Genomic DNA, 21,356 nt, shown 5'->3' with positions numbered 1-21,356 from the left:
AAGTTCCTGGGAAACAATTTCTTTGAACGTGTTCTCTGTCATTTTCGTTAGGTCTAGGCAGATTCACTTTATAGAGGTAGGAAGTATGATTTCAGATGCATGTCTGCTTTGGAAAGTAAAGGAAGGTAAATCCTCTGGCCTCGACAGCCTTTTGCATCCAACATAGCATAACTTTGGTTTGAATTTCTTTAGTTTTTCATGCAAGAGACCAGTCAATGGAATTCCCTGTACCAAGGGCTCAAGATAAGCTCTCCTCCTTGGTTTTTCCCTTGGAGGTAGATGGTGTGCTATCCCTCTCTGACTAACCTGAGGCTCCCAAAAAGGACTCATGTCACTGCCACGTTTGTAAGTTTGAGTGAGCTGTGAAGACACTGGCCCCTGGTAGAAGGAGCAAAAGGCACAGTGTGCTGTAAGGAGATAACCCTCTGGATTCTACATTTGACAACACTGCTGCTTTTTAGGCATTTCTGTTGTTGCTGTTTGGGCAGTTGCTGAGTTTCCATAGTCTGTGTATGCCATTCTCAGATTCACAAAGCTCCAGGCACTGGTTGTGATACACTTATAGCAGACATAGCTTGTCTTGATGTATGCAATGTAAAGGCTTTGTGTCCCAGTAAAACCACATGGTAGAACTGCTGTTATGTGTGTTTGGGGGAAGCCCAGACATACTTTAAGGACAAAGAGGGGCCAGGCGTTGGTGGCGCACACCTTTAATCCCAGCCCTCGGGAGGCAGAGGCAGGCGGATCTCTGTGAGTTCGAGGCCAGCCTGGTCTACAGAGTGAGTTCCAGGACAGCCTCCAAAACAACACAGAGAAACCTGTCTCGAAAAACCAAAAAAAAAAAAAAAAAAGGACAAAGAGGGTCTGTGAGACCCTGTGCTTCTCGAAGGAAGAGTGACTAGTGGGTGGGTAGCCCTTAAGACTGGGGCTCTGCTAATCCTATTTCTCCCATCACAGGAGAGATGAGGTTGCATGGGCCAGAAACTCTGCAATAGCAAATAGGGGTTCACAGCAGAAAGAGTAGAAGTATCATAGACTCTCTCTCTTAGGACTTGGGCCTGTAGAGACCTGACAACTTCCTTAAATGTTACAGACTGCTAGGAAAGTGTGTTTGAGAGAAGATAGTGATTGATGATGTAGCTATTCACAGAGAAAGGTCTACTCCTTTTTTTTTTTTTTCTAATGTGGATGGGTGGCCTAGAAAGCCCCTGAGATCAGGGAAGCTGTGTGTGATGGAAAGGGGTCACTGGAAGCTTGCAAACTGTACAGTAACAGCTCTTCAGGCCTGTGGGATAGGATTCTCTACAAAGTCAAGCATGACAAACTACAAAAGTTTACTAAGAATAAGCCTGACCAGAAAGAAGTCTTTTTTTGTTTTTGTTTTTACGAGACAGGGTTTCTCTGTATTGTTTTGGAGGCTGTCAGACCAGCCCGGCCTTGAACTCACAAAGATCCGCCTGCCTCTGCCTCCCTAGTGCTGGAATTAAAGGCGTGTGCCACCACCGCCGGCCTTCCCCCCCCCCCAGACAGGGTTTCTGGAACTCGATTGGTAGACCAGGCTGGTCTCGAACTCACAGAGATCTGCCTGCCTCTGCCTCCCAAGTGCTGGGATTAAAGGCGGACACCACCAACGCCCGGCTACCGCCCGGCTTTTATCTCTCTCTCTCTCTTTTTTTTTTTTGTTTTTTGTTTTTTTTGGTTCAGAAGTCTTGATCAAGCTTGCTCTGAAGGTTGAAGTTGAGAATTCTTCCTTGCTTCAGGCTTCTGATGTTGGTCTGTAGTCTTTGGTATTTCTTGGTTATAGAAGGATGCCAGTCATGTCATGGCACTTTTCCCCGTGTCTTCTCCTTTCAAAAGGTTACCTGTTTGTTATACCATTTGAGCTTACCTGACTTGCCCTTTAACCTAGTTACCCCGAGTCCCATCTCAATATGGTCACTTTCTGTGGTACCAAGGTTGCCAACGGAAGCATCTCTTGCTTGGTACAGCTCAGTTGAAACCCACTCCTGGGTGCTTGACTCCCTTCTCATTTGTCCCATTTGTTCTCCACCAGAACCGGGTGGTGGGTCGGCCTAAGGGCAAGTTGGGCCCGGCCTCAGCGGTGAAGTTGGCTGCCAACAGAACTACAGCAGGAGCTCGCAGGCGCCGGACGCGATGCCGCAAGTGCGAGGCCTGCCTGCGGACCGAGTGTGGGGAGTGCCACTTTTGCAAGGACATGAAGAAGTTTGGAGGCCCTGGGCGCATGAAGCAGAGCTGCATCATGCGCCAGTGCATCGCGGTGAGTGCGCAGGGGCAGGGCTCTGGGCCTCTTTGCTTTTAGATTGCTGGTCTGTCCTGCCCTCGAGGAGTTTTTTATGGGGTGATTTCTTTTCCCATACCCTTGGTTGTGCTGGGGTAGCCTTGCCTTACACTTGCCTGACAAGTGTCAGGCTCCTATTTGTCATCTGGTGGTCTGTAACTCTTCCCTTCCTGAAATGGCTGAGTACTTTGAAGTTCCTCTTATTAAAGAGGTCAGGGCAGCCTGTCTTGCCTGTGACCCTGTTGCCCACATTTATGGTCCAGTTCATATGATTCTGAGCCCTTCCTTCCTGTCCTTTCTTCATAGTTAGATGTTTGGGTGGAAGATCAGTTTTGTTCTAGACAAGGAATGATATATGCATGGGGGAGCCTTCCCTGAGGCGCTGCTCCCTCGGGGCCCAGTGGTCGTCCTTCTGCCCCAATGAAAAGCTGGCTTAGCTGGAGTAACCAGATTCCTCTACCCTGGTGAACTGGTCCATAAGTCCAGCGTGGTATGGGTGAGTGAGCTGTTTCTCCCCAGTGCTCCAACTCCCAGCCCCCAAGCCTTGGCACCTTCCCTTTCCTATGTACATAACTGGCTTGCTGCTTATTACTTGTGGTAAAAAATACACGTGATAATATTTGCCAACCGTTTTTAAGCATATGGCACATGAGTGTTATTTTGTGTACATCTGTGCTGCAGATCTAGAGGGCATTTTCATCTTCTAAACCAAAACTCTAGCCATTTTCTCACTTACTAGAAACCACATAGCATTTTCAGTTTCTGAGAGTTTAACCACTGTAGATACTATGTATTTGAAACAGTCATTTTATGAGTAGCTTATCTTATTTAGCATAATATGCTTAAAGATACAGTTGTCCTGCGTGATGGTTGTTTTAATTTAAATTTTTGTATGCTTGTTTATTGTGCCATGGTCTTGCTCTGTAGCCCTGATGACATCAAACGCATGACAGTCCCTTGCATCAGCCTCCCACATGCTGGGACGATAGGTGTGAGCCACCACACCTGGCTCAGAAATTGTTAATGTTGAGTAATAGTAGACGTATAACATTACATTAGTTGTGTACTCTGAGTGTGGGTATTTGAGTTGTTTCTGCCTCTTGCCTCTTGTGAATACTGCTGCAATGAACATGAATACTGGAACGCCTTTTTTGAGATCTGGCCTCTATGGGCAGAAGTGGAGCTGCAGGATCATCATTTAGTTTTTAGTTTTTGAGTAATTTCCATAGTAGTGATACAATTTTACATTGCATGAGAAGTACAGAGATTCCATTTCTCTGTATCTTTGGCCACATTATTTTCTTGCCCTAATAAGTATTACCCTAATAATGACTGACTGATGTTGAATACCTTTTCATGTTCATGTTAGCCATTTTTAAAGTCTTTTGCCCAACTTTAAGTTGGATTGTTTTGTCTTTTGATGAGTTGTAGAAATTCTTTATATATTCTGCATATTAGTCCTCAAAATCACATGCAAGTTCTTTCTGTTGTTTGTTTTTTAGATTTATTTACTTTTTTAAAATATGTATGATTGTTTTGCCATCATGTATATGTACCATATGTTTGCACTGAATGGGTGTTTTGCCGGTGTAATGTCTGTGTATGCCTGATGCCCACAGAGGCCAGAAAGAGGTGTCAGGTCCCCTGGAACTAGAGTTACAGGCAGTTGGGAGCCACCAACCAAATACGTGCTGGGAATTGAACCTGCATCATGCCTTTAATTAATCTTAGCACTCAGGAGGCAGGCTGTCTGTGAGTTCAAGGCCAGTCTGGTTTACATAAGTTTCAGACCAGAGCTGTAGAGGGAAAGAAAGAAAAGGAAAAAAAAAAGCCCTTGTGAAATATCAGATAGACAGAAGGTTATGAGAAGACATCAACCACTTTGGTATTTGGGAAAACAAAGACAACTCACTGAAATCCAAGGCAAAGTTGTGCTCTGGCATTATCTGAAGCAGCAAAGGGTGGTTTTTGGAGAACAAGAAAAGGCAGAAAAGCCCCTGATGAGGTGAGCAAGGTCAGAGAAGCTGCATAAGAAATTGTCAACCTGAGAGTGGGTCAGGGCATCAAAAGTAAGGAGCTCAGCCAAGGTATCAATAGAAACGGGCAAACTTGGTGGGAACAGCCCTGGATGCAAGAGGAAGGTCTGAGGTTTAAAACTGAGTCTGAGCCGGGCGTTGGTGGCGCACGCCTTTAATCCCAGCACTCGGGAGGCAGAGGCAGGTGGATCTCTGAGTTCGAGGCCAGCCTGGTCTACAGAGCGAGTTCCAGGACAGCCTCCAAAGCCACAGAGAAACCCTGTCTCAAGAAACCAAAAAAAAAGAAAGAAAGAAAGAAAGAAAAACCGGGCGTTGGTGTCACACGCCTTTAATCCCAGCACTCGGGAGGCAGAGGCAGGGGGATCTTTGTGAGTTCAAGGCCAGGCTGGACGACAGCCTCCAAAACAATACAGAGAAACCCTGTCTTGTAAAACCAAAATAAAAAATGTTTTAAGTTCATTTTAAAAGAATGCTCACGAATAACATGTTTTTATGAAAGCCAACTCTATCTTTTAAAAAGTAAAAGTAACCCTGTCTTGTAAAACAAAACAAGGTAAAAGTAATTAAGGGGAAAGAGGGGCATTGTTCATGTTTCTATGGATCTCTTGTATCTGGCTCATTAAGCCTGCTTTTTTTTTTTTTTCCTTCTTCTAGACAGTGTTTCTCTGTGCAACAGCTCTGGTTGTCCTGGAACTCGCTCTATAGACCAGGCTGACCTCAAACCCACAGAGATCCGCCTGCCTCTGCCTTCCAAATGCTGGGATTAAAGGATGCGCCACCAATGCCTAACTTCATATCTGGTTCTCTATACCACCTGTTTTGGATGGAGGATGAGGAAAATCCAGCCTCCCACATGGCTGGGCAAGGGAAGAACATGATAATAACTTCTGCAGTTAAGCCTGGGTCCTTTCTTTTCTTTTTGCTTTTGTTTTTGTTTGTTTGTTTTTTGAGACAAGGTTCGTCTGGCTTTTGGAGGCTGTCCTGGAACTTGCTCTTGTAGACCAGGCAGGCCTCAAACTCACAGAGATCCGCCTCCTGAATGCTGGGATTAAAGACGTGCGCCATCCCCCACCCCCGGCTGCCTGGGTCCTTTCAAGCCTTCAGAATTCTGCAGTTGGCATCTCCTTTTATTTATTTATTGGTTTTTCAAGACAGGGTTTCTTTATGTAGCCTTGACTGTCCTGGAACTAGCTCTGTATACCAGGCTGTTCTAGAAATCACAGCAATACTCCTTTGGCATTTTTGTTGTTGTTGTTGTTGTTGTTGTTGTTGTTTTTTTCTGAGACAGGGTTTCTCTGTATTGTTTTGGAACCTGTCCTGGAACTCACTCTGTAGACCAGTTTGGTCTTGAACTCACAGAGATCCGCCTGCCTCTGCCTCCCAAGTGCTGGGATTAAAGGTGTGCGCCACCAACGCCCGGCTCTTTGGCAGTTTCTTAAAGTTAGCTGCAAAATGGAATCTGAAACTATCAATCAGCTTTTTTTTTTTTTTTTTTTTTTTTTTTTGGTTTTTCGAGACTTTAGGGTTTCTCTGACTTTAGAGGCTGTTCTGGAACTAGCTCTTGTAGACCAGCCAGGGTGGTCTCGAACTCACAGAGATCTGCCTGCCTCTGCCTCCTGAGTGCTGGGATTAAAAGCGTGCGCCACCACCATCTTCAATCAGCTTTTTATACTATTGCATTAAAGGTTGTCTTACCCTTGCTCCTGCAGTTATGTTGTAACATTGCATACTGGTCAGTGAAGCTTAGTTTCCCAAAGATTGCAGCATACTCTAAGCGTAGACACATGTGTCATTTGATACAGCATTACCATCATTCTAATTTGAAAAACAAAAACCTGTTTCTGGCCATGGAAAGACTATCAGGTGAAAGAAAACTTCCTTTGCTTTTAGAGTCTTGAATTTTGTCATTTATATCAATTGGCGGTTTTTTTTTTTTTTGCAAATGACAGGCTCACTTCTTAAATCTTCAAGAAAATGCAACATCAGCTACTGGTTTTTCTACTCTTTAAAATAAAAATTATTTTCTAAGCCAGACATGGTAGCCCACACCAGTAGTCCCAGTAATGGGGAGGCTGAAGCAGGCAAGCCATGAGTTTTCAGTTAGCTTGGGTACAGTGTGAAACCCTGACTCTGGATAGATTGGTGGTGGGGGAGGAGGAGGAAGAAGAAGAAGAAGAAGAAATAAAAGATGTTCTGTGGAGAACCTGGTGGTCAGTTGAGCTCACAAGTTAGTCACATGTCCTTTTCCTTTAATAACGGTCCCTCAGCATGGGGAAGTATTTTGTGCATACTTCCTGTGTGAAAAGGATGTGTTCAAGGGTTGAGGTTTTCATGAAGTTAATAATCAAAGACATTAAGTGGAACTGGTGATATTTTTAGTGTGCATGTGTTCCTGAATGACTGGTTACCTGGGTGGCAGAACCTGGCCTCTAGTACTGAGGACCATAACTATTTCACCCACCCATTGTTCACACTGTTACTGCAGAAGGCAGATCATGCCTTGCTGTTATTCGAGATGGGTATGACCACTCTTTTGAGGTCTTGGGAACAGGCTGTGGATTGTGCCCTGATACCGATGGTAAGATGAGCTTCGGCCCTCTGCGGACATACTTCTTTCTGGTCTTTTCCAAGTGGGGAGCCTTGCCTGACACCTGCATTTGTCTATATAAACAGAATGTTCCTCAAGTTGTCTGCCTCCTTCCACCAAAAGATGAGCTCTCAGGGTGTAAGAGATTTGATATGTCTTGTTCATTGCTGTATTCTTAGCTCTTGTAGACTACCTAGCACATAGAGGTGAATAAATTGACTTGGACCAGCTTTCTGATTCCTGACAGGCCCAGGAGAACTTTGGCTTAGTCTCCCGTGGGTTCTGTCTTCACTCTCTGCTGACTTGAATGTTTCTTGGTTCCTCAGCCAGTGCTGCCCCACACCGCCGTGTGCCTTGTGTGTGGCGAGGCAGGGAAGGAGGACACAGTGGAAGAGGAGGAAGGCAAGTTTAACCTCATGCTCATGGAGTGCTCCATCTGCAACGAGATCATCCACCCTGGATGCCTTAAGGTAGCATCCTTAGGGGCCCTGAACACCCCCTCCCCCATGCTTCCGGATCTGACAGTTAGGATGTGGCAGCTAGGTTCCCTCCCTAGAGACTGCTGCTCAGGTGGTGAGGATACACAGGTGGCATGCTGAATTCTTAGTGGACTCTCAGTTCTAGGACATTCTGTGTCAGGTGATAAGCCCAGGGCAGGGTCCAAAGCATCTTAGTAGACAGAAAACAGGGATCCATAGCCGGGCGGTGGTGGCGCACGCCTTTAATCCCAGCACTCGGGAGGCAGAGGCAGGCGGATCTCTGTGAGTTCCAGGACAGTCTCCAAAGCCACAGAGAAACCCTGTCTCGAAAAAACCAAAGAAAAGAAAACAGGGATCCTGACTCCTGGCCTCTGGGAGAAAAGGGCCCAAGCCAGGGAGGGCGGGGCCTGAGCAGTAGGTGGTTTCTCTCTGTGCCTCTGCACCAGGAACCGGTTCCTGTGATATGCTAGAACAGGATTGCCTTCTGGGTGACCTCTGTGCCTGCCTGGCACAGGTAGCTGGTTCCACCTTGGAAAGGAAGAAACCATTCTCTGCTGGCACATGTCTCTATCCCAGAATACATTCATATCTGTGGGCTGCAAGAGGAGAGGGCCTTTGATTTGGTCCTTATTCCCTCATCACACCCACCCAATGGGGGTACTGTGCCATCCATAGCTTTGGAAGCCAGCCTCTCCTGGTAGGTATTGCTTCACTATGTCTCCTGTGCTCAGCTAAGGTAAATAACAACCACGTGGTGGATCCTTTCTTTTGGCTAGACACAAGATGGACACTGCTTGGGGGAGGGGTGTGAATGCTGAAGTAGACTGGGCCTTGAAGAGACCTCCTATCCTTGTGGATCCTCTGGGCACCCTTCCCTGTCCACTGAGACCTGTCCTGTCCTTTTAGATTAAGGAATCAGAGGGTGTGGTCAACGATGAACTTCCTAACTGCTGGGAGTGTCCGAAGTGTAACCATGCTGGCAAGACCGGGAAAGTGAGTGCGGACTCCAAGTCCCTGGTTGGGTCGGGTTGGCAGAAAGGGACGGGCTGGGCCTTGCCAGGACCAGCCTGTCCCCAGTTTGGTCAGGTGGGGTGTGGCGGGCTGGGAGAGGAAGAGCAAGTTCAAAGATATACAGTTGGATTGTTCTTCTCTCTTTTTGGCCTACAAGCAAAAGCGTGGCCCTGGCTTTAAATATGCCTCCAACCTGCCTGGCTCCTTGCTCAAGGAGCAGAAGATGAACCGGGACAACAAGGAAGGGCAGGAGCCTGCCAAGCGGAGGAGTGAGTGTGAAGAGGCTCCCCGACGCAGGTCAGATGAGCACCCCAAGAAGGTGCCTGCAGATGGCATCCTACGCCGAAAGTCTGATGATGTACACCTGAGGAGGAAACGGAAATACGAGAAGCCCCAAGAGCTGAGTGGACGCAAGCGAGTACGAACTGGAGGCCCTGGGCAGAGAAGGGTGGTGTGGCTGGTCTTAGGTGTGGGGTGGAGGGTGGGGACCAGGGAAGGTTAATGGGTAGAACTTGGGATCCTGGCCTCTTAAGAGCTACCCTGAGCAGGTCACCCAAATCCTGAGAGCCTAGCCCAAAAGAAAGAGAAAAGCCAGCGAAGTCATTCCTCTTCCCACCCCCTTTAGGCCTCGACGCTTCAAACGTCCCCGGGTTCCTCCTCTCACCTCTCGCCGAGGCCCCCTCTAGGCAGCAGTCTCAGCCCTTGGTGGAGATCCAGTCTCACTTACTTCCAGCAGCAGGTGCTCCCACGCCCCACCCTCCCGAGGCCCTGGGGACTTGCGAATCCAGGCTGTCCTCCTCCCCACCCCCAGAACCCCTGCTCCATTGCCACAGATGCTCCTGTGGCCTGGCCCCAGTGGGCCTGAGAAGCTCTGTGAGGTTGAGAAGCCTCTGTTGGTTGGGGAAGCTGCAGCTGGGTAGATCTTGGTCGCCCTGCTCTGCTAATGGGCCTTACCATTAGTAGCCACAAGGTGGCGCCCGGAGAAGCTCCTGGCAGGGCTTGGCTAGAGATGCCTCCTGCCTGGTCTCCAGCTCTGTGTTCCCTTAGCCATGGCTGCTGTTAATGGACAACTGCCATCTCTGGTCTGACTTGGGTGGGAGGTCAGCGGGTGGGAGCAATTGACCATCCTCCATTATTTCTACTGTTTTCTGGGAAATCAACAGGCAGACTATGCTATCTGTTAATCAAATGTGAAGGACATGACTTTGTGGGGAAAATGTCCTAACCCTTGCTGAAGAGACTGGGCTTGTGGTGTGGTGGGGTTTAAAGGGAACCATTTTCTTCTAGTCCAGGAGCAAAGTCTGTATCCTTTCTTCCCTATGACAGCTAAAACCTGGCAAAGAAGATAAGCTTTTCAGGAAAAAGGTACCATCTTCCCTCCCTCATGTATCTGCAGCCCACTTTCAGCTGTCAGAGCTGCAGGCAACACCCTGGTGGCCCTTGAATATCCCATGATAGGGTTGGGAAGTCTGGGGCGGGCACTTCCCCAAACTACATGGGTTAATTGAAGACGACCCATCCTCACTTCCCTCTCTCTCCCGCAGCGGCGATCCTGGAAGAACGCTGAGGATCGGTTGGCACTGGCCAACAAACCCCTTCGGCGCTTCAAGCAGGAACCAGAAGACGACCTGCCTGAGGCACCTCCTAAGAGCCGGGAGAGTGACCAGTCACGTTCCAGCTCACCCACTGCTGGGCCCAGCACTGAAGGGGCTGAAGGCCCAGAAGAGAAAAAGAAGGTTAAGATGCGCCGGAAACGGCGGCTTCCAAACAAGGAGCTGAGCAAAGAACTAAGCAAGGAGCTCAATCACGAGATCCAAAAGACAGAGAGTACGTTGGCCCACGAGAACCACCAGCCCATCAAGTCAGAGCCCGAGAGTGAGAATGAGGAGCCAAAGAGGCCCCTAAGCCACTGCGAGCGCCCCCACCGCTTCAGCAAGGGGCTCAACGGCACCCCTCGGGAGCTGCGGCACCCACTGGGACCTGGCCTGCGCAGCCCACCTCGGGTTATCTCCCGGCCCCCACCTTCTTCGTCCCCACCTAAGTGCATCCAGATGGAGCGTCATGTGATCCGGCCGCCACCCATCAGCCCCCCACCTGACTCGCTGCCCCTTGATGATGGAGCAGCCCATGTCATGCACAGGGAGGTGTGGATGGCGGTCTTCAGCTACCTCAGCCACCAAGACCTGTGTGTCTGCATGCGGGTCTGCAGAACCTGGAACCGCTGGTGAGGGACAGCCCTGTATAGGTAGGGTTAGTTAGGTTCAGGATAGTCCATGGCAGCATACATTGCTTGAGTTGCTTATAGAGATTAGTTTCCTGTTTCAGAGATCCAGTCTCAGGAGGGAAGGCATCTATTTGCTTTCCTAATATAGAAAAGTAAGGACCACACAGTTTCCTCTTGTCTAGACTTAGCTGATTTTGAGTGTAAGTGACCAGTACTGACAAATTCCAGCCTGTCATTTTCCATATTTCTAGCTTTAGCTGAGTTTCTCACCCTACCTCATGGAAAGGAGGATTCAGTGCCTCCACAGGGGTTGTTAGGAGCCATAGTAAGAGCATCAGAAGGCATAGTAAGGCCCAGGAGATATTTTAAGATGCTGGCATCTTCTATGTAAGCATCAACAGAGGTGCCCAGATGTGGGAAGGGTGGATGCTAAGTAGGTTGTAGAGGGCTGAATCTTAAAGGAACTTCCTACTTGAGATAGCACGTGGGGAAGAGTTACCATAGCCAAGCAGGGGATCTCCAGGTGAGCTACTAACTATGATGATGTGTTCCCTGCCTGGCTGGGCTCTCAGGTGCTGCGATAAGCGGTTGTGGACCCGCATTGACCTGAACCACTGCAAGTCCATCACGCCCCTGATGCTGAGCGGCATCATCCGGCGACAGCCTGTCTCCCTTGACCTCAGCTGGACCAATATCTCCAAGAAGCAGCTGAGTTGGCTCATCAACCGGTTGCCTGGTAAGGTTTTGAGGATCCCAAATGTGCAGTAATGATCTGGGTTGTGTCACTTGACTCATACCCTCCTCTTATCTCTAGGGCTCCGAGACTTGGTGCTGTCGGGTTGCTCGTGGATTGCTGTCTCAGCCCTCTGTAGTTCCAGTTGTCCATTGCTCCGGACCCTGGATGTTCAGTGGGTAGAAGGACTAAAGGATGCCCAGATGCGGGATCTCCTGTCCCCACCCACAGACAACAGGCCAGGTGAGTTCCCAGGCTGGAGCTATACCCTAAGGGGTCTTTCTCATGGAGATGGCATGACCTAGATAGAGACCCTTTTGTTTTGAGCACATTACCCTCCCCTGACCCCTCTGCTCATGTGGTTTGTGTGTCATCAGCTTTGCTTCTTGCAGGAAGACATAGGGCAGAGAGTTCTCAGCTTGCTTTGGGTATCAGGGCTTTTTGTTTGCTTGTTTTTTTGGCTGACTGCTTCTTTGTTAATCTTTATTGGCTTTAACCTTCTCTTCTGAGGCATCAGGATTGATTAGGGTGGTTGAGTGAGGTCTCAAAGCAAAGTATGTTCCCAGTCAGCTCCCTGGGTCACCCTCCCCAGCCAAAGCTTAATGGTACATGTATGAGGTAGAGTAACAACAGACAAGGACAGATGGCTAGAATGAAATGTAGTCTCACCAACCACAGCTTAAAAAGACAGATTCTCCAGTCATGTTTATGAATCCTGGTTTTTAATGCTGAAATTCTGGCTTGAGGTAGGGTACACTTCATGACTATGAAATCAAAGGTTACACTCACCCAGCACATGGACCTTTTAGAGTAACAGCAGCAGCAGAACTTGATTTCACTGTTGAGGTTGATGGGTTGCCTCTTTGCTATCTGCCACAACAGGTCAGATGGACAATCGGAGCAAGCTCCGGAACATTGTAGAACTGCGCCTAGCTGGCCTGGACATCACAGACGCCTCCCTGCGGCTCATTATCCGCCATATGCCCCTGCTCTCCAAACTCCAACTCAGCTACTGTAACCACGTCACTGATCAGTCCATCAACCTGCTCACTGCAGTCGGCACTACCACCCGAGACTCTCTGACAGAGATCGTCCTATCAGGTGAGCTGGGCCCATACCCGTGGGCACTGGATATCTATGAAGAACCACTGTCTAGCCAGGTAGTGGTGGTGCACACCTTTAATCCCAGCACTCAGGAGACGGAGGCAAGTGGATCTCTCTGAGTTCAAGGCCAGCATGATCTACAGAGCTAATTCCAGGACACAGACAAACAAAACCTATTGTCTAGTCACAAGTGAATGAGACCACTAAGTCTAGAGAGAAAGTTTCCTATCAAAAAAACAAGAGCTAACATCAGTTAGAGTGGGTAACAGTGGTTCCTGATCCAAACTAAAGTCTAGGGGCATCCCTTGGGTGGTAAGGGACAAGCTCATGCCTGCAGCCAGATTGTGGGCAACAGCCATGGACTGGGAGGCAGGAGCCACTGAATACAGGGTTGGCTAATAATGGACTAGCAGAAACTCTATTTCTGCATGTGTTACTATGTCTTGTGTGTGCCTTTTATGATCTTTCTATCAAGGAGCCTGTTAGAAATGAAATCCCTACAGATAGTTCCAGTGTTTATTTCTGTCAGGTACTACAGAATCCTCATTCTTTCATTGTTCTTTGGCTGAAGTTGCTTCTGAAGGATTTGGAGCTCAGTAGACAAAGGCAAGGCCACTTGTCCTTTTCTGGTAGTCTGGGCTGGAATTGTTACATTTATGTGAGACAAACTATATAAATAAAGGGAAAAGTCACTTTTATTCCAGAAATGGATACCCTCAACTCACTAAAATTGCATTTTGATACAACTGCATTATATTCTGCTGTTAGGACTCCCATTATTTCATTGTGTACCTGTTTTTACATCCATAACCATGCCACACAGTAGGTAGGATGGGAAGTGTAAGAAGTTTGGCATCATTCTGTGCCTAGGTCCTTAGAAGTTATTATCCTCACTGTGAAGGTTTGGTGGCAGGAATTGTGCCACTAACAGAGGCAAAGAGCTATGCAGATGTGAGATTTCATATACCAGCTCAAGGTGTACTCATTGAGACTTGAAGGATGACAGAGCTGTGGCATCTGGTTCTAAGCCCTTAATTATAGTAAATCTTTTCCTATTTCTAGTTGTTATGGATGTGCGGTGCAGTTCAGGAAATACGTAGGAGCGTGTATAGATCCTCTACATTTTTTAATTTTTCCATTACAACACACTGAGATCATCTTTTCATGTCCGTACACATATACCTCCATTCTCTTTGTTTTAAGACAATGTTTCATATCCCAAAGTACCCAGAAGATGGAGATGATGATATCTAAATTTCAGTCCTCTGCTATACTGCAAGTTCACAGCCATCTTGGGGCACATGAGAACCTATCTTGAAACAAAAAAAAAGCCGTGTCTCTATACCTAATCTCTCCTTATTTTGTACTTAACTGAATGAATGTGATAAATTTAAGTGCCACATGATGGCCATGTTCGTGTGGTTGGAGTTGTTGCTGGTGAAGCTGCATTTCATCCTAGACATATGTATCAGGTGCTCAGGCAAATTTGACCTTTCTTTGATCCTTACCCTTTGGTCAACTCCTAGACCCAATCTCTTGTCCAGTTTTTACATCCATGCATTACTACAGACATACTTGTATACAACATGATTTATTACTATTATATCCTCTTGTTACTGTGACTCCATTTTTTTAAAGTTGCTAATATTGACCTTATGATCTTGTACATTTTGCTCACTTATTAAGCCAAATATATTTTGAGTACACTTCCTTTCCTGAATGACTTTTGCTAGTTGATAATTGCTTTTTTGGTTTTGTCCACTTACAAAAGAGTCACACAATCAGTTGTTTCCACAGGACAATGCCCCTATCCTTGGCCTCCCCCCGGCCCCTTCCCCTTCTATTTTCTGCCAGAATTCTTGTTTCCATCTGGATTTGCTACCTTTAGTACACTACTACTATTCGGGGCCTCGCCTACCACCATCCTTCTTGTTGTTTTAGATGCCTTCCTTTCTTGATTCCATACTGTCTCTTTCTTGGGTGGAATAACATAAAACATTTTGTGTGTATGCCTGATTAGTTGATTGTTAGTTGAGTGTAAATACCTAGTTTGTTTTGGCTTTTTCTTTTTTTTTGAGACAGGGTTTCTCTATAGTTTTTGGAGACTGCCCTGGAACTCTGAAGACCAGGCTGGCCCTCAAAATGGCACATACTGCTTAGCCCCATGACCAAGTTTGATCCTCAGGTTCCACATGAAATGATGCGAGAACTGACTTTCAGAAGTATTCTTTGATTTCCACGATACTTTTTTAATTGTTTAACCAGCCAGATGTGGTGGCTTTCACCTTTAATTTTAGCACTTGGGAGGCAGAGTTTGAGACTAACCTGGTCTACATAATATGTTTCAGGACAGTTAGGGCTATGTAGACAGAGAGAGACCTTGTTCTCTAATAAAATAATAAAAAAATAATCACAATTCTATTATATGGTTAATAATAATTATTCTATGATAATCCATTACATAGTATTATGTAATTAACATGTTATATTAATATAAATTTATTGTGAGAATTATTAGCTTAACCATATTAACAGAATTTTTTTTACCTTGATTCTATCCTATTGGTTCAACATCAAAATTTTGATTGCTTTAGCTCTGTAATATAATTGTGCTACAATTTTAAATGAATCTTCTAACTTTTTAGAGTAGTTGGTGTCCAATGCTAAATTTTAGAACTGGATGTTCTATTTGCAAAACTACTGGGATTTCACATCTTTGACAGTGGTAATATCTTAGTATTTTAAGTTTTCTAATCCATGAATCTGGAATGTTTTTCCACTTGTATCTCTCAGTGTATCTTGGTAGTTTTTTGTTGTTGTTTTGTTTTGTTTTTACACCGTTTTCAGTAGACAAATCTCATTTCTTTGAATGTACTCTTTTTGGGTGCTATTATGCTTGTAATTGTTCATTGCTATCATTTAGAAATGGAACTGAATTTTGTGAATTGATTTTCTTTTATTTATTTATTTTTTTTTTTAATTTTGGTTTTGGTTTTCAAGACAGGGTTTCTCTGTGTAGGCCTGGCTGGCCTTGAACTCACAGAGATCCCCCTGCCTCTGCCTTGAATATTCTGCCAGCACCACCTGCTATGAATTGATTTTTCTAACTTTCCTAAAATGTTTTAACTAATAGAGGGTTTTTGTTTTGTTTTGATAGAGTTGGACTCTAAATACTTTTTAAAATAAACTTTGTTTATATTAAAAAACTGTACCTTTGGGGGGGACAGGGGTTTGAGACAGGGTTTCCCTGTGGCTTTGGAGGCTGTCCTGGAACTCGCTTGGTAGTCCAGGCTGGTCTCGAACTCACAGTGATCCGCCTGCCTCTGCCTCCCGAGTGCTGGGATTAAAGGCGTGCGCCACCAATGTCCGGCTTCAGCCCCCATTTTTATATTGTAAAATTTTTCAAACATATGAAAGAATAGCAAACAGTGGGTACCTGTTTGTTTGTATTAGTCCTGTGTAACAATTAGAGATCTCGTGGATGTTTCCTAAGCTTGAGGATCCTATTGCACAACTACAATAGTACTATCACACATAAATTAAGAACTGAATAAAGCCAGAGTACTTTTTTGCTCTTCTATGAGACCGAAGATGAGAAAATTGACAAAAAAAGATGCTTCTAAATATAACCACTCTCTCTTTCCAAGAGCCCTGTGCGATCTAATTCGCCCCTCAGATGTTACCCTAAGATGCAAACGTCTTTTTTAAGTATAAATAGGACAGGGGGCAGAACCAACACACAATTTTGTTTTTGTTTTTTCATTTTTCCCTGTGACATGAGGCCCCATGTTGACCAGCCCCTGTCCTGTTATCAGTAATCCTTGATAAGGGACCAGGAATGTAGCTCAGTGATAAAGCACTTCCTTATCACATGACAAGGCCCTGCCTAGATTCTGTCCCAAGACCACAAACACAAACAGAAGCCCACAGTTACCTTCAGAAGGCAAGAGAAACTTGTAATATGACTTCTAGGAAGTTCTATTCCGTAGATTCCGTTTACTTAGAAAATGTTTCCCATTCAGGGTTAGTGTTATATAGCTTGTTCTCCATCCAGTTTTTTTCTTCCAGTGAACTCCAGGTTAAGTCCATAAATTGATCAAGTTAAACATTTTTTGGTAAGACTTCCCTGTAATAATTGTACTTTGTCTCCCTGCTATGAAAAACAGTTGTGATGCTACCTACCATCCTAGGAACCTTTTTAGGGTGTACATATACCCTTCTGACAACTGTCTCCTTTTGACAGTTCAATCTCTGGAGCAAATCTTACTCCCTCAAGCTCCTGCTCTGCTCTCTGCTACCTCTAGTCTGTCCAGCACCAACTCTGTCTGTCCTTGGCATTTCACAAGTAGCTCTCCCCAGATGAGTCTGCTGTCCAGCTGGCACACTGCTATGACTTGAGGCCATTAGAGGCACACATGCTTGTCGTGGCTCCAGTGTAACTAGCATTTCCAGATGGCTCCTTTTCCGTTTGAGCAGGCAGCATTGGCCTTTTTGATGAATCACTTTCAGCTCTTAAACAACAAAAAAACGTTGCAACTGAAGCTTGAAGACTCCTCTGTCTGGGAAATGGGAAGTGAGGGACCTTTCCATGCAAGTCTCTTGGTCCTTCTTGAGCATTAAACTTTACAGCCTGATATCTCACACCTTCCATAGACAGGTACTGCCCTGCTGGTGGGTGATCCCTGACAACCTATAGCCAGACATCTTTGATTGAAGTTAATGAGGATAAATTAATATCATAAAAAAGTCCTGTTCAATATGGGGCTTCATATGACATAGAAAAAAATGCAAGAGCATTATACCAGCAGAAACTCTATCCTCTATAAAGTAAATCAAACTGAGCTTTTTTTTTAAGATTATATATTATGTTCTGTCTGCATATATGCCTGCAGGCCAGAAGAGGGCACCAGATCTTATTACAGATGGTTGTGCTGGGAATTGAGCTTGGGACCTTTGCTCTTAACCTCTGAGCCATCTCTCCAGACCCTGGTGGATGTGCATCATCATTTGCATCTTTGACTTTTGCAGTAAGGTTTCTAAAGCAGATTAGCAGAGCTAGGTATGGAAGTGCACATCTTTTATACCAGTACTTAGGAGGTAGAGGCAGACAGACATTGTGATTTTTGAGGACAGCCTGGTCTACAAAGCCAGTTCCAGACCAGCCAGGGCTACATAGAGAGGCCATGTCTCAAAAACAGCTACAGCAATATATTTGAGAGATTTGGTGTTTTGGAAGCATCTTTTTTATTAGGGTCCTTATATTTTTGTTGCCTTCAGTCTAACTATCCCATCCTCATATGTTGCTCAGCACATGACTGCCTATTCACTTGGATTTCTATTACTGCTACGTTTGTGAGATTGGGTTGTCCTCACATAGTTTGAATTAAGCATCCAAGAATTGGTGAGCATCTATGTTCAGAGCTTTGTGTTGGCCTGAGACTCTTGTTTGCTGGACTGACAATGTATAGATGGTTAGTGCCTACACTGGTCACTGTCAACTTTGATAGTGTATATTATTAGGTGACCTTGATTTTTATTCAACAGTGGTAACAGTAATGGCCAAGAAAAGGTTTTAAAATTAATAACCCTGACAGGAAGATAGTAATCATTTCCTCATCCATTTGATCCACCTAGAAGTCATTTATCTTGCTTGGTCTCATTTGGACACTGATTAGCATTTAAGCCAGTTGACTATTATAAATTCAATTCTAAAACGAAGTAGGGTTAAAGAAAAATACAGAATTTTTTAAAATGCACAATTGATGCTCACAGGATATGGTGAATTGTCTTTCTTCGGTTCCTTCTAGCACATTGTGGGTTTTTTTTGGGGGGGGCCACAGGCTTCAAATAGGTATTCCTTATTGGAGGGAATGCAAAAAAGCAGCCACCTGTGGGCTGTGTGTCACCAATTTAATGGGGTGTGACATACAATGCTCCCAAAATGACCTCAGGAACTTCACTGATCCGGCCATATTAAGTAGGATATTTATCTGAACACTGTAGTCAGATAAGGGGACAGCACTCGGGCAAACCTAACAGTATATTCTCACCAGTCAAGCCTCTTGACACATTGTGACCCTTTTAATAAGATACACTGATTTTTGTATGTAACTATATAATGGAAGAGGCAGCCCTGTGATACAAGTGGTTTCTACCTGATAGTCTGACTTTGGGGGACTGGTAATTGGAATGTTTTGCCAGACATAAAATTCTATTTTTAAAAGATTTTATTATTGTGTATACAGTCTTCTGCCTCCATGCTAGCAGAGGGCACCAGATCTCATTGTAGATGGTTGTGAGCCACCATGTGGTTGCCGGGAATTGAACTCAGGACCTCTGGAAGAATAGTCAGTGCTCTTAATCACTGAGCCATCTCTCCAGCCTCTATTTCCACTTTTCATGCATGATTAAGCTTTGCAATTGGTAGGTGAAATCATCCCCATTTAGGGGACATCAAAGACTCGACTATGCTGGCAAGCTGTATGTTCTATCTCTATTACTGGATCCCTGAATTTATAGGGCCTTGGGCTGTCTTCTGTCCCTTCATATGGTCTTTTCTTCCCTGCAGACTGCAATAAGGTCACTGACCAGTGCCTGTCCTTCTTCAAACGCTGTGGAAATATCTGTCATATTGACCTGAGGTACTGCAAGCAAGTCACCAAGGAAGGTTGTGAGCAGTTCATAGCTGAAATGTCTGTGAGTGTTCAATTTGGGCAAGTGGAAGAGAAACTCCTGCAAAAACTAAGTTAGTTCCAGGACAAGCATGTAAATATGGAGGGTTGGGGGAACACAGCCGGGAATGGGAAAAGACTGCAAAAACAAGTGGGCTTATATTTCCTTTGGAATTTGGAACAAGAGACCACAGGACACAGTTCTGATTCGCAAGTCTTGCCAAGGGAGAAGCAAGCCGTTCAACTACCCATTTGGGGATGAGTGAGCCAGATGTTTTCCTCTGCTCTTTCTGCATCATAAGTGCACTGCTTTATGGACCATTTCTAAGGCGGCCTTTAGAAGACATTCCAGTTGGAAAGGATGATGAGCTTTGGAGAAATCCTCTTAGAAGCCTGAGCTTAGTGTTTTTGTTGGTAGTTTTGTTTGAGACACCCTGTTCCTTGCAATGCCAAGGCTTCTGGTGTCAACATAGAGTGGACCACACACACCATCTGCATCTGTCTTGACACACTTTGTTTAGTCGGTTTTGTTACATCTTACATTATGCAGAACTATTTTTGTATAAATTGTTTAAAAATTATTTATGCAAGATTTGAATGCATACCAGTGTTTTTATTATTTAGATTGCCAACTTTCCTTCAGGTAGGGAGAACTTAACCTGTACTTCATCAGCATAAACAGCCCATCTACAGATGTGCCCAGGTGTGACAGGGGCTGCGACCTTCCACTTAAAAAGCATGTTTAACTGGATGTTGAGAGTCTACTTTGTATGCCAAGAAGTTACACAAGCATGTTGTGGTTAAGTGTAAAGTATAGTCCAGGTAAAACACTTTGCCAAGTTTCAATAGAGAGTTCACCTTTTCCTCAAAATCTTACAATTCAGATTTCAGCCTTTACACTCAGGAGGGTTTTGCCCTAAGCATGAGCTCTTGTACAATTCTATTTACATAGATCTAATTTATACCATGAATCAAGTAGAATAAATGTGCCCATAGCCTTCCTTTCCTTTGAAGTGTTCAGTTCTCACTGCAGTTGGTAACCAGGCTATTTTCTAGTTGTCATGTTCCGCATCCATAAGTGCCATTGTTGTATGGTGATGTTTCCTAGACTTTCCCTGATGCAGTTTTACCTTTGTTGGATTTGTATAAACAATTGTACAAAAAAAAAAATCAGTCTTGGTGTTTGATGGTTTCTGTTTTATGAGAGGGCTAAAAATCTAATTAGGATGGCCAGGGGTAAATGGACTCTTCACACTAGTGTATACACTGAGGACCCAAAACTATGCAGGCAGCCTTGACACAGTGATTTTTTTTTTTTCTCCTACAGAAAGAGATTTGTTTTTGACCAATAAAGGTAATGGGAAAAAACTCTGCTACAATGATGGCCACTTGTGGATATTAGGAGTAGTGACTCAGCTGTCTGAAAGTCTCCTACTATAACTATGTAAAAGTAATTTCCAAGCATGGCCACTGCTGTCTTACTCTTCTACTGCTGTGATAAAATACAGTAACCAAGACAACTTATAAGAGAAAGTTTAAGCCGGGCGTTGGTGGCGCATGCCTTTAATCCCAGCACTCGGGAGGCAGAGGCAGGCGGATCTTTGTGAGTTCGAGACCAGCCTGGACTACAAAGCGAGTTCCAGGACAGCCTCCAAAGCCACAGAGAAACCCTGTCTTGAAAAACCAAAAAAAAAAAAAAAAAAAGAGAGAGAGAGAGAGAGAAAGTTTAATTGAGCTTACAGTCAAAGGGTTAAAATTTTGATGATGGAGTGTGGGCAGAGGGGGAGAGAGAGAGAGACGGCTAGAGCAGCAGATTAGAGCTCCCATCTTGATCAGTCCACAGATGGGAGGCAGAGAGAGGCACACTGGGAATGGTGAGACTTTTGCCCACCCTCTGTGAATCACCTCCTCCAGTAAGATCACACCTCCTAATCCTTCCCAAACCGGTCCACCAACTAGGGACCAGGATATAGAGGGCAAACAGCTGCCATTTCCTCCCCAGCCTTTCTGAAGAAGATAATTCAGTTGGGCTGGGGGCTAGAAGACATTAGAATTTGGGGTCAGAGAATATTTTTAGACAGTTCTGACTTGATGTTCATACATAAAAATAACTAAAGATCAGTAAAGTAAAGATCAGCCTTGCAAGACAAGCCCTTCCTGCTAACACTTGAATTTTGTAAGAGCTCATCTAAAGCACGTGCCTCTTATTTAA

The 21,356-nt window shown here is 45.1% G+C and overlaps 1 protein-coding gene across 16 annotated transcripts in view; it reads left to right on the top strand.

Moving 5' to 3' along the window:
- The window catches only part of Kdm2b (lysine demethylase 2B), a 115,553-nt gene extending 95,236 nt beyond the window's left edge, over positions 1–20,317 (top strand). For 10 of the 16 annotated variants that reach the window (XM_040731544.1, XM_040731550.1, XM_040731552.1 and 7 more), the window contains 11 exons: positions 2,054–2,278; positions 7,249–7,392; positions 8,308–8,394; positions 8,561–8,830; positions 9,038–9,151; positions 9,739–9,777; positions 9,957–10,636; positions 11,209–11,372; positions 11,451–11,612; positions 12,252–12,470; positions 19,042–20,317. In XM_040731544.1, the coding sequence (XP_040587478.1) occupies positions 2,054–2,278; positions 7,249–7,392; positions 8,308–8,394; positions 8,561–8,830; positions 9,038–9,151; positions 9,739–9,777; positions 9,957–10,636; positions 11,209–11,372; positions 11,451–11,612; positions 12,252–12,470; positions 19,042–19,223 (2,286 nt within the window). In that variant the 3' untranslated portion in view covers positions 19,224–20,317. The remainder of the gene's footprint in view (positions 1–2,053; positions 2,279–7,248; positions 7,393–8,307; positions 8,395–8,560; positions 8,831–9,037; positions 9,152–9,738; positions 9,778–9,956; positions 10,637–11,208; positions 11,373–11,450; positions 11,613–12,251; positions 12,471–19,041) is intronic. The other 6 variants (XM_040731545.1, XM_040731547.1, XM_040731559.1 and 3 more) reach the window with 3 other exon arrangements.
- Positions 20,318–21,356: the final 1,039 nt, after the last annotated feature.

The sequence above is a fragment of the Mesocricetus auratus genome, unplaced genomic scaffold (genome assembly GCF_017639785.1).
Source record: "Mesocricetus auratus isolate SY011 unplaced genomic scaffold, BCM_Maur_2.0 Super-Scaffold_100025, whole genome shotgun sequence".
Lineage (NCBI taxonomy): Eukaryota > Metazoa > Chordata > Mammalia > Rodentia > Cricetidae > Mesocricetus > Mesocricetus auratus.
This window is presented reverse-complemented; position numbering and strand designations above follow the sequence as displayed.